This window comes from Xenopus tropicalis, chromosome 6 (genome assembly GCF_000004195.4).
Source record: "Xenopus tropicalis strain Nigerian chromosome 6, UCB_Xtro_10.0, whole genome shotgun sequence".
NCBI lineage: Eukaryota > Metazoa > Chordata > Amphibia > Anura > Pipidae > Xenopus > Xenopus tropicalis.
The window spans coordinates 2,465,558-2,478,740 of NC_030682.2; the positions used below are offsets into that span (position 1 = coordinate 2,465,558).

The window sequence follows — 13,183 nt, forward strand, 5'->3', positions numbered from 1 at the left end:
ATTCAGTCAGTCTTTGCCCCAGTGGAGCTTGCACTCTTGGGTTTCCATCACACAAGGTGAGTTTTATAAGAAGCCAATTAACCTGCTTGTATGTTTCTGGGGTCTGGGAACAAACCCATTCAAACATACAAAGATGCACAACCATTGTGCCGCTATGTGGCCCTGAGAAATGCTACTGCTACAAGCTATTATATAGTGTAGCAGTTCTTCATTTGGTTTTTCAGAGATGGGGAGCAAGAATGGAATTCTGCAGACCCTGAACCATTTCCAAATAACTTCACTTACCCACAGAGCTTTGCCACCTATATATGCCCATCTGGACTCGCCATCACACACACACCTTCCTATGAAAGATCCAGTTCATTCCATGGCCACCCAGCAGAAGAATCAGAAGACTCACCACATCCCTGTTCATCTGAGAAATCCTGGCAGTCAACATGTCCGTCACATAGAGATATGGAGGCATTAAGGCACTCTCCGCTGCTGCATTCAAATTCCCCTTGCTGGCAGTGGGACGGCTTTACCTCCCCAGGCACGGTAACAACAGGAATTGGTGTCCCAGAACCAGGACCTCTGGTGGGATGGGGGGGCTCAACTGAAGGAAGGAAATGCACAAGTCAGGAAATTGTAGATTCTCAGATGATATCTGGAAATGAGGTCCATAATGCTTCTCTACACTTTTTATATGGTGTCATATTCCCCTAAAATATTTAACCCAAAGTGTCCATTAAACATGCTCCCTACAACAGTAGATTCATAGGTCCCTGAACTGGCAGAGAACCCTAAGCCTAGTGGAGAAGATGTGATTGAATGAACAAAGATGAGAGAAATATTACTGCCTGTCCCATTTGCCTTCATGAATCACTGCAAAGGCTCAGCCTCTAGTAACATCTCACCATAAGGGCAGCCGAGGATCTCGCAGCGCAGGAAGATGGCGCTATGGTGCTCCACTGGGAGGATGCGCAGGAAGCGGGTCAGCAAAGCCTGAGGCAGGTTCCTTCTCACAGGGGTGTTACTGTCTCTGTTTGCTTCAAACACCTAAACCACAAAAGAATTGTAAGCTCCAGATCCTCCACCCTCTGTCTATTCCCTATGTCAGTGTTTGCAGGAAGCTTCAGACCCAACCTATACATCATGGGGGACCCATTTGGGTGCTCTCAATTAAAGATTATGTGTATTGATACATTTATAGACTCGTATGTAAGTGGCATAAAAGACTAAATCATCTGTGTAGCTGAACTGAAGATCACACCCCACATCTGTCTCCCAAAAAGGATCTACTCAATGCATTGTCCTACATCTAAACCTTTAATAAACATTTCTTTCACTGGACATTGGTAAAGAAAATAAAAAGATAAGCCAGATGGACAAACAAATGGTACCAGGGCAGGGAAGCTGGTCCCCCCAGTGTAGTTGTGATACACCAGACCATCGTTGCTGTACATCAGCCGGTACCGAGTGACGAAGCCTCCAGACTGGCGACCTCCTTGTGTAATGACTGCAGTGATGAACGTCGGCTGGAGAAAGTCCACTTGGAGATAAGGCTGAGTGTCAGAGTTTAATGGGCTCCATCCAGGTTCAATGTTCATTCTTGGGAAGAAGAGTGAGAGGAAGTAAAACAAACTCATTCGTTGGCTTTGTGGTATTTAGATAAAACTGCGATACATCTACGGTTATAAATATAGGGTTTCATTCCAATCCCATGATATCTTCATTGATCTTTATAGATGTTATCAGTTATAATAGATCTCTGCACTCTCACATTATGTTACATTCTTCCATCATTATTCTTAACACTTCATAATTGTCATTATAAACTAGAGTCCGATATCCCATAATCCCATATTGTTTTGTTTGTACTAATTCTGTGTATGCCACCACCTTATGCTTTCTGTTTACAACAAAAAATATAAAAATAACAAGAACGTCAAGTGACTTGGCCATAATTTATTTTTCCTTGAATTCATCTCAAACCTTTTATCTAACCCAGAACATCTGCTGGGATCCCTCAAGACTGAGGCTTTGGCTTCCTGCTCTTCTTCATCTACAGCTCAGGTCCAAGAAATGTTATTATATATTCCACCTTAGGCTCAGTTGGTAAACTTATTGTCCAATCTAAATCTTCTTTCCTTATCCTGGTCCTGGAACATCTAATCCTATCAAACTGCAAAGTAAAAGGCTACTTGGTTCTGCTTGGAGTCCCAGTCCTACACCTTCTTCCTACATGATTTGTACATTTTATTCAAGGGCACAAGATATATTAAATGTAAGAAAAGGTAGTACTAACATATTTGGCACAATGTCAAGGCGCCCAGCGTCGGCTGGATTGTTCTCGCTAAAGGATGAGGCTGTCAACTGCTGGTAGAGGATCCGACCATCTTCTAGACCTAGGGGACTTTCACATGGACCTTTGGGGAAAACAATGAACTGAACATTAGTGATTCTGTTTTATGACTAAATGACATTATATTTCCCTAATACTGTATATAAATACCGTCTGTCTAGCAAAACAGAAACCATGGGAAGCTCAGTGTAGCTCAGTACCTGTTGGAGAAATGTCCCCTGGGAATTTTGATCCATCGATGCCTGAGGGAGGCTGCCAAATACACAAAAAGGTTCAATCAACTCCATATGTGGTACCAGGAGAGCTACATTAGCAGAATTACAGTCCCATTGGATATTTCTCTTAGCCAAAAAGAAACAGGCTTAGCCTGAAGATAATGACTGCTCACCTGTTTGGTGTAGGCTGAGGTTGATCCAGGTGGGGGCGTCGGGGCAAGTGGCCATAAAGGGTTAAGTGTTTCTGATGGTTTTATCTCAGAACTGATTCCAACACTTTGGAATAAAAAAAATAATTACATTTTTTGAAAAAAGTTGGGACAATTAAAAAAAGGGGGGCAAGTAAATGGGGGAATAAAGAATGAAAAGGAAAGGGTAACACATTAACAGTCAGTCAATATTATAAGCAACCAAACGTAAATGACAAATTCACTGACTATAAAACAAATGTTTAAGAAGAGGGTTGGACCATTGCCGATTGTTCTAAATTCAACACTAGATCTTTTCACATTTTGGGGGGGAAACTTCGAGTCGAAATAAAAGATTGATGGAGCTGATATGCTCCAGTACAGTGTTTGTCAGCCTGACTGATAACTTGTTGTCTTTATTACCTGGAATTGGATCCAGGATCAGTGTGGAGAACTGTGTGAGATGTGCTTGTGCCCTCAAAGTAGATAGAAAGGGACACCTGGTACCCACCCGAGCCAATAGCATAGTCAGTGCAGCAGTATTGCCAGGGGTGGGAATCAAAGAACCCAAGTAGTTCACCATCAGACTTAAGGCCTTACTAACATTTTCTTGCTAGCTAGCAGAATGGAGTGAGAAGAACCAATGTCTTTAAAGCAGAACATGTCATTGTCACTATAGAGAATCCCCACTCCTCCACAGGTTCCACCGGAAATTCAAAAGTCCCATTGAGGATTGGAATGTAAGGGCAAAGATTAGAAGCAAGGGCAAGGGCAAAAGATCTAGAATGAGGGGCCGTCATGTATATCGACATGACTCTTCCAAGAAATCCAACAATTTAGTTGGGTTTGTTTGGATAGGAAACTGTGACGTTCTTCTACACACGTTCTGGGGCTTTATAGTAAAACATGGGGTATTGGTTTGAGCCTCAGGATGTTGGCCTCACCTGCTGCTTGTGGTACTGTGGGACCAGGAGACACAACCAAACTCATCCGCTCCATCAGAACAGTCCTGGCGCCCATCACATCTCTGAGAGGCCTCAATGCAATTGCCAGATGATTTGCAGTAGTATTGCGACTTCTGACAGCCCCACTTTGCAGGGGGCAGGGGAGAGGGGGCCGTGCCTGTAAAACAACAAAGAGAAAATCCATTACTGTATATTCCATATGTTATATTCTATCTAGAGATGGCTCCTTTGTGGACTGATTTGTCCATCGTTTATACTACTGTTGGTGTTGGGTTCCTTCTGCAGGATTACTTGGGACAGCAAAGCACAAAACTGTAAAAAACTATAACACTCCACAAACTTGTAAATCAACCAACTGGTCCGTTCCATTAAAGTTACAATAATATAATATAAATAATATAATAATAATATAAATAAATTAACGTTTCTTTTCTTATTCACAAACAAGAGGCTTCTTTTAGCAGAATAATACACTGGAGTAAGTAAAGTCCATATAAGAACCTACCACAGTAGATCTCATCGGATCGGTCTCCACAGTCATTGACTCCATTGCAAACAACCCCATGTGGCCCAGCAGGAACGCAGCGTCCATTATGGCACTGAAACTGCCCAGGTTTGCATGACTCCTCCCCCGGTCGGACTTGGGTACCAGGCTGGGGTTTGGGTACTGTGCAGAACAGAACAATAGAAAGTATTGCAAATTGCTATTTGAAAGAAATCACAATGTTGGCTCCACTAATGATGATGATTTCAAGCCATCCCAATGGTTTTCAGCCCCATCATCTTCTTGTACATTATGACCACTGTCCAGTCCAGAAACAGCTATTCCTTGTGGTCTAAACCCTGTTGCTTCCCATATACAAGATGAGGCCATAATGAATGCTGGGAATATCCCACCTATTACAGTAAATACAGGGGACTTTCATTGAAGATACACAGGGGGCGGTGCAAGGTGAAATTGCTGATCCCACAAGAAGGGAAGAAAAGGTGAAAATGTTCCTACATGTATTTAATATGTTCCGCTCCATCTGCCTCCATCCCACATGTAGTTGTGTTTGAGCTTCTCATTAGTGATGAGCAAATTTTTCGACAAGAAATGTATTCGCAGTGAATTTCTGCATTTTGCCGTTGGCGAATTGTTTTGCAAAAATTTACTGCAGAAAAAGTCGCGCATCAAAAAAAGTTGCGTCCCAATTGGTGCGTTGTGCCAAAATGGGCAAAAAAAGTTGCATCACTTGACAAAAAAAGTTTTCCAAACAAACGCGTTTCGCGGATATTTCTCCATTTCGGAAATTTTCCTGCCGTTTCACGAATTTTCCGAAACTGGACAGATTCGCTCATCACTAGTTCTCATAAATATTTATCACACACTGACTATGATTAGTGATGATTGAATCTGTCCCGTTTCGCTTTGCCATAAAATTCGTGAAACGGCAAGAAAATTCACGAAACGGCAAAAAATTCACGAAATGCATTTGGAGCGCAATGTTTTTTGTCGCCCGCGGCTTTTTTTTGGTCACCTGTGGCTTTTTTGTCCAATTCTGACGAGACCGTGCCCTTTTTTTGATGCGACCGCACCCTTTTTGACACGACCCCGCCCAATAAGATGCGCGACAATTTTTTTTGACGCGTGCAAAATTTTCCGCAGCGGATTTTCACGCAAGTTTTGCCAATGTCGAAATGCGGAAATTCGCTGCGAATCCATGCCTGTTGAAAATATTCGCTCATCACTACCTATGATCACATATTAATGTGGAAGAATATTTTTCTGTACAGCCCTCATTATACTCATTGCCCTTCCCAGGAAACCTGGGGGTGAAGTTTTGGGCCCAGTACCTTCTCCGCAGCCCAGTAGCTCCGTGCGCAGATAAACGCCGCCGTGAAAGTGCTGGGGAAGGATACGCACGTATCTCGCTTTTATTATTCTCTCAAAGCTTCGGGCGACGGGGGTGGAACCATCAAAGTTTCCCTGGAAAATCTAAGATTGAGGCGCAATTGAGTCTCGTATGGGGCAGGGTCACACTGCAAACACTATACAATAATCTCCATATGGAACATACTATATGGGAGTTAACGGCAAAATGGCTGCCATGGTGCCCAGAATTCCTATTGGTGAATTCTCCAGCCACTTTAATTAAGTTTTTTGGTCACCCTATATAGAGAACTGGGGGGGCATGGGACATAGGGGGTGGCTGACACTAAATTAAACAGTACATTTTGGCTGAAATAACCCTTCTTTCAAAAAGTTACTTTTACTTAAGAAAATGGGAGCGTCAAACCTTCCTTTCCCATGTCAGCAAACTCTGGTGCTTTCCCTTCCCTCATATCCTGGGGTTCTGACTATTCCTTCCCCACTACAATGAAATGTAATGATCTGATTCTTGTTCTTCTCTCACATTCACTCAACAATGTTACATTCTAATAGAAGAATTTGGCCCCAGACAATCAAACTCCAAACCTCAAACCCCCAATACTCTGATCCCGTCTCTCACACACTTCCCACCAACATAATAGTTTTCTTTCCCCAGTTCCTCAAACTCCAATAAACTTGTTTTCATTCCCAATTACAATTGTCTTTCCTACAGAATTTAAGCTCTTATGTTGGATTTTCTTTCCTGTCGCCCAATCAGACTCGATCTACTCCATCTTCCCTTTCAATGAAACCCATTCACTCTCACTCCATCGTACTGCAACACTAGTCTTACTTGACTCTTTTTTTCTTCTTTTCTCACTCACAACACAACCTTATACCAGCAATTCCCCACATTCTCTTTCCTAATCCTCTTCCATTCATTGTCCATAAAAGACCAACATTCCATATTTCCTTCCTTTCTTTCACCTCATCTGTTACACTCTTGCCTTGATTCCAACACTCTTAGTCCATCCATTATTTAACTCTCTCACATAATTTAACTTTCTCTCACACACTTCCCACCAACATAATAGTTTTCTTTCCCCAGTTCCTTAAACTCCAATAAACTTGTTTTCATTCCCAGTTACAATTGTCTTTCCTACAGAATTTAAGTTTTGACGTTGGATTTTCTTTCCTTTCGCCCAATCAGACTCGATCTACTCCATCTTCCCTTTCAATGAAACCCATTCACTCTCACTCCATCACACTGCAACACTAGTCTTACTTGACTCTTTTTTTCTTCTTTTCTCACCCAAAACACAACCTTATACCAGCAATTCCCCACATTCTCTTTCCTAATCCTCTTCCATTCATTGCCCATAAAATACCAACATTCCATATTTCCTTGCCCGTGACTCTAACACTCAGCTTAGTCCATCCATCATTTAACTCCGACACCTCTCATGTCTTTGAGATCCAAAGCTCTTCTTCTTCCTCTGATCTCACACCATTGAACCATCCCCCTAATACAGCGGTTCTCAACCTGTGGGTCGGGACACCTTTGGGGGTCGAACCTTTCACAGGGGTCGCCTAAGACCATTGGAAAACACATATTTCCAATGGTCTTAGGAATAATTTTATGGTTGGGGGTCACCACAACATGAGGAACTGTATTAAAGGGCATTAGGAAGGTTGAGAATCACTGCCCTAATATGTCATTATAATAAATAAACTATAACAGATAAACATGTGCTTTAACATGGTAAATAAATGTGGCTATAGCAAGGGACGCTGGGCCAGATTCAATTTTGAAAAGCTTATCTCCTTATACAATTCCAGATTTTCCCACAGAGCCAGATGCAGTTTAATGAGACAAACTTCACTGTTTATCATGTGAAAACTCTAAAGACTCTAAAGTCTAAAGAAAAAACTCAACCTGAAAAGTTTCTTCTCCTCAAACTGAATCTCACCTGTAAGTTGTCATGTGATAAACCATAAAATATTGCACAAAATCACTGATCATAAAAGAATAATTGGATTTTTGGTTCATATTAACATATTTTTTCGGACAAGACAACATTTAATGAATTAATGACTAAATGAATATTTATTATAGGGACAGGCGCAATTCATGGTCCACGCGTTGGAGAAATACATCTCCCACCATCCCCCCAGCAGCCGCCAATCAAAAATAAATCACATGATGCAAAGCTGTGTACCCCTAATGCCATTAAGAGAATCAATGTAATTAACTTATTCTGCATGGCCAGGTCCCTTCCATAGGTTTCTCCATTCTGAGATACTTAGTACTCACATACCTTGGGTGTTTGCTCCTGCCCATTGGTCATTTCTTTGTATTCGTGCCAATTGTTCCCATCCATACTGAACTGCACAGAGAAACTGGTGACATAGGCATCCTGAGCCCCCGCCCCCTGCACCACGATCCCTACAGGGGTAACGGCACAATATCAGTATAGTTTTAGACACTACGATACACATACAATGCTCTCCTTACATACTCCAGCTTCTTCCACTCACAGAAGTAAGAATGTCATTTGTTCCTTCTTATATTGAGATCCAAACATTGCTCCATTTCAGTCCAACCCATGGCCAGGGCCCCATTTAGCTGATGACATTGGTACAGTTATATGAAAATATCAGCCATGGTTCCAATAACAGGACACACAACCCCAAATTTCACCCCAACTAACCTTCAAGTTGTACATTTAGATGACTCTAGGGCAAATGGCCCTCCTCCCCAATTCTAATCATGTACTGGCCTTCTGAATGAGCCCACCCTACCACTATCCCAAGCCCCCCATGTGGGGAAACCCCCACTGTTCAGAGCCCACTTATCTAACAAGAAAGTTCAGATTGTGACAGTCGGCAGAAATAAGACTTATCCGCGTACCTGTCAGGTTCCACGGCTGCTGTAGATCTATTTGGAGGAATGAGGAAGAGGAAGGAAGACCATCATACTCATGTTCCTGGGGGCTCCATCCCTGAAATAAAGATCTTGGGGAGACATTATTGAGGCGTCCAGCATGGGCGGGGTTCTCAGATTGTTGGGAGGAGGAAATGAAACTTGAATCTGGTAGAAGGGAAGTTTTTAGGGGCTTGTAACATTCATCTGAAAGAGACAGAAGAAAATAAATTTGTTAGAACCCCAATATCCTTATAAATTGTCCTTAATCTTAATGCCCAGCCCATACTCACCTCCTACTGCCGGCAGCGGGTATGTGATTAGGGCAGGGACTGGGGTAGTGGCTGGGAGGCTGGTTGGGGGAGGCCAGGAGACCTCTGTTCCATTTGGAGCTGTACAAGGTAGAATATTATAATGGATTAATTCACAAATGGCTCCAATTCCAATCTCTAAGGAAATGTTGGTTTGTAAATAGATATTGTTCTTAAAAGGCTCAGTCTTTATTGAACTTGGTAAACTCATTCATTGGCAGCCATGTCTTACACTCAGGCATGTCCCGCTAGAGCAGCGGTTCTTAACCTGTGGGTTGCGACCCCTTTGGGGGTTGAATGACCCTTTTACAGGGGTCGCCTGAGACCATTGGAAAACACATATTTCCGATGGTTTTAGGAATAATTTTATGGTTGGGGGTCACCACAACATGAGTAACTGTATTAAAGGGTTGCGGCAGTTGAGAACCAAGTGTGTGGTTGTTTGCCCCATATACCCATAAGTCCTATATACAGATGGTATACAAACAATGCAAATAACCCAGAGCAGGACTTTCCAATATTTGATTATTGTATTTCCAGTTGGAATGGCCTTCCCTTTTTCTCCCATGAGTTGTACCACAATATACAATAACACAAGGGCATACACAAGTTGGACACAAGGGCATACACAAGTTGGACACAAGGGCATACAGAAGTTGTACACAAGTTGGACACAAGGGCATACACAAGTTGGACAAAAGTTGGACACAAGGGCATACACAAGTTGGACACAAGTTGGACACAAGGGCATACACAAGTTGGACACAAGTTGGACACAAGGGCATACACAAGTTGTTCACAAGTTGGACACAAGGGCATACACAAGTTGGACACAAGGGCATACATAAGTTGGACACAAGTTGGACACAAGAGCATACACAAGTTGGAGACAAGTTGGACACAAGGGCATACACAAGTTGTACACAAGTTGGACACAAGGGCATACACAAGTTGTTCACAAGTTGGACACAAGGGCATACACAAGTTGGACACAAGGGCATACACAAGTTGGGCACAAGTTGGACACAAGAGCATACACAAGTTGGAGACAAGTTGGACACAAGGGCATACTTGCAATAGCCAGTGTTCCATCTGTATATCTCTTTGTGCCATTTGTATTGTTAGGGCATAGCAGACTATGTAGTACTGGGAATAACACTTTATTACCCCTTCATTGAATGACCACAAAGTGGGTAATGTAATAATGGTGCTAAATTGGCTCCAGTTCCACTAATCAATAGTTACTATCAAATCTCTCTGTTTTGGTTACCAGTTATATATATTGGAATCCACCTCCACTTAAATGCCCCTCTGGACGCCATAGTTACTACCCATTACAGGGGTGCCGCTGACTGAGCTTCAGTACATCATCTCTCAACAAAAACACAGTAAAAACGAGGAGGAGACGGACCTGTCTCTGAGCAATAACAGCAAGTGTCTCCATGTCCCTCCACCAGATATTGGCCCTGCAAGATATAAGTCTTTTAGTTACGTTCCAGAAGCAGAGGACAGAATGTGAAAAGACAGAACCATCTTGGTACCAACCATAGGGCAAAGGCCAGTGTTGCCCCCGGCAGTATCTGTAACCGTCACTCACCTCTGGGCATCCATGGTTGGTGTATTGGCAGAAGTGGGAGCACTGCACTGTCAGATTGGGTAGGCACTGGCATACATGGCATTCCCCTGAGCGCCAGCGTTCTCCAATACTCTGCGACTTGCCTTGGTAGGAACAAGCTTCACACGGTTCTGTTTGGCACCTGTAAGTGGGGCAGGATACGGTATTTGATCACCAAAACCAGATATAAAGAGGGGGAGACTGAGTTACACTGGGCAACCCTAATGTGTCTCCTTGCAGCCCGTTAGATACTTTACTAATTGTCTTTGAAACTCCAATGTTCCCCTGAAGCCCAATCAGCAGCTTCCCATAGACCCAGTACCCTCGTCACAGTGCCCCCCCCTCCAAATGGCATAATGGGCCAGATTTTCTCATACAGCCAGATGCTATTCTGTTCATGCCCATCTTTATAATAATATACACTTTTTCCAATGTCCAATCTGCAAAGCCTGGGTACATTATCTAACAAACCTCTACTATTGCCAAGGAGGCAGGAAGTGGGACCTGAGGCTCCACATACCATTGGGCCTGGGGGGGCAGTTATTCTGTATTGTAGAGACAGAGGTGTAACATTACCTGCGGGCCTTTCGGTAGATGCCTCTGCACTGCTTCCCATTACCATGTTTGCTGGGGTTGTTGGGGCTTCGGAAAGACCACTGGATACTCTGGACTCCACATGGACCTAGACACTCCCCCCAGGGGGACCAGGCAGACCACCCACAATGCACTGGAAAAGGTGGCAATAATATACATTATACATGGGAACGTTGCATTTAGTTTCTTCAACTACAATTTGTAGATATGTCTATGAAGGCTTTCATGCATTCAGGTCATGATATACTGTATGACGTTATACCTAAAGCAATGGGTATGAAAGTGGGATCCAGTCACAATGGTACCATGGTATCTTCTTAGAGAGAAACAGGCTGGCCCAAAACTGGACTGGAGTTGAAATCGCTATTTAATCAAAACTTATCACATCTTATTCAGAGTACAACTAAGCCCTATGTGTTTTGTGCTCCATCTGGGCACTTAAGCCTATAATTTCCCTTTTCCTTGAGATGTAGAGAGTCTTGTCCTGAGGGGTTACCCCTCTATGTTGGGTCATTCGCTCTCAGAGTGGTTGTCTAGTCTCCCCAATGTATAGATCTGAGCTTCCTTCACTACATTGGACCCCATTGCTTAGGGGTTGGGTCTTTGGTGCACCAACCAAATTTCAGTGGATGCTGGTGAATATATTACCCTTAAGGTTTTAAAAATACCAGGGCATTGCCTACTACTCAGTTGAACTGCAAAAAAAAACCGCTCGGGTGAGGGTGAAACGTTTTCAAGAAATCTCAAGCTATAGATTTGTGTCTACTAGATACTGGTGGAGACAAACGTTGGGGAAATACTGTATGAAATCATTTAGACTGACCGTTGCATTCTGGATTTTGACGACACTGTTTCATTTGACCATCCTGACAGGTGCAGATTTGGCAGTTGACTTTAACCAGTTGTCCGGGCCAGTAGGTGGCGCCTTCTACCTCACAGGGACACTGCTCCGGGCGCACACAGTGGTTAAGGCTGTCCAACAGTAGTCCTTCTGGGCAGAAGCAGCCTGGGGGGAATGGGAAAGAATGGGAAGCTCAGCAGGGTCTCTGTTTGGTGGGTGGCTATTGGTGGGCATTATTATGTTACAGGACCAGCGGGGGTGGTAAAATCCAATAGTACATTTGTTACAGAATATGTTTTACTATTTTTTGTAGAATTAGCAATAAGGTAGGTGAGTTCAATAGGTAATGATGCATTTACTGCAATTTTGGTAGACAGGAGTAGATTAGTAATAATTTGCCCTAAGACATAAATTCCATACCGGAGGCACAGGTCGGGTTCTGAGGACAGGTCCGTTTGTTGGACAGATCAGAGCAGGTGAGAGGACAAGGCGCGCACTCTCGGAATTCCAGATCGGCAGAACAGCTTGGGGTCTGGGGGCATCCGTCCTGACGGCACACATCTACATATAAAGGGTAAGATGTAGAACCCAAATCTACAAAGTCTTAGCTAACAATCCATGCAAATGGGACCCTTGGCTTCAAGGCATTTCTTCAGCAATAAATTATATATATATATATATATATATATATATATATATATATATATATATATATATATATATATAAACTCAGCTATTGTCTTTATGTTTAGGTTTATCTCATGGACCATCCGTTGAGGGACTGTATAACTGAATTGGGAGAAAAGTTGCTTGTCGTTGAGTTAAACATGGCCCCATGTAATTACCAATTTCCAAAGAAGAAGCAGAAGAATCGGGGAGCTCTGAGCAGTGGCGCCCCCCATTCTGAGGCAGATTACACTCGCGCCTGCGGATCACTATCCCGGTGCAATCCTGAGTACAGTTGGACCAAGTTGCCCATGGTGTCCAAGAGCCGTCGACTACATGGAGACAAAAGGACTTTGCTCATTGATATGATGATGGGAAGAAAATATACAAAATTGCTGGGTAGAGTCAGTCATGGATCCTACTAAACTGCCAGAAGGAAAACAGAAGTCAATAAAAAAAATTGGGGGGTTCCCAAATGAAGAAGAGAGCCCTGTACAGTTCCATGTATGTATAGTGGTTATTCTGACATTTTCTTATTGAACCCTGTGATTAGACCTCAGTTCTTTTTCTTTTTCGAACCTCTTGTGATGGTGGTGCCTACCTACCTTTGGTCTTAGCTCATATGGACGATACAGTCTGAATTACTGAATGAAAATTACATGAAATTAG

At 43.0% G+C, this 13,183-nt stretch overlaps 1 protein-coding gene across 1 annotated transcript in view; it reads right to left on the bottom strand.

The window, feature by feature from the left end:
- The window catches only part of sspo (SCO-spondin), a 96,885-nt gene that overhangs the window by 49,840 nt on the left and 33,862 nt on the right, over window positions 1–13,183 (bottom strand). The window contains exons 35-52 of the mRNA XM_031903910.1: window positions 12,694–12,846; window positions 12,269–12,409; window positions 11,831–12,013; window positions 10,990–11,140; window positions 10,396–10,555; window positions 10,210–10,264; window positions 8,781–8,879; window positions 8,476–8,694; window positions 7,883–8,010; window positions 5,549–5,690; window positions 4,218–4,379; window positions 3,692–3,869; window positions 2,733–2,835; window positions 2,545–2,596; window positions 2,288–2,408; window positions 1,383–1,590; window positions 897–1,038; window positions 401–595 (exon numbers count right to left, since the gene is read on the bottom strand). Coding sequence (XP_031759770.1) covers window positions 401–595; window positions 897–1,038; window positions 1,383–1,590; window positions 2,288–2,408; window positions 2,545–2,596; window positions 2,733–2,835; window positions 3,692–3,869; window positions 4,218–4,379; window positions 5,549–5,690; window positions 7,883–8,010; window positions 8,476–8,694; window positions 8,781–8,879; window positions 10,210–10,264; window positions 10,396–10,555; window positions 10,990–11,140; window positions 11,831–12,013; window positions 12,269–12,409; window positions 12,694–12,846 — 2,592 coding nt within the window. The remainder of the gene's footprint in view (window positions 1–400; window positions 596–896; window positions 1,039–1,382; window positions 1,591–2,287; window positions 2,409–2,544; window positions 2,597–2,732; window positions 2,836–3,691; window positions 3,870–4,217; window positions 4,380–5,548; window positions 5,691–7,882; window positions 8,011–8,475; window positions 8,695–8,780; window positions 8,880–10,209; window positions 10,265–10,395; window positions 10,556–10,989; window positions 11,141–11,830; window positions 12,014–12,268; window positions 12,410–12,693; window positions 12,847–13,183) is intronic.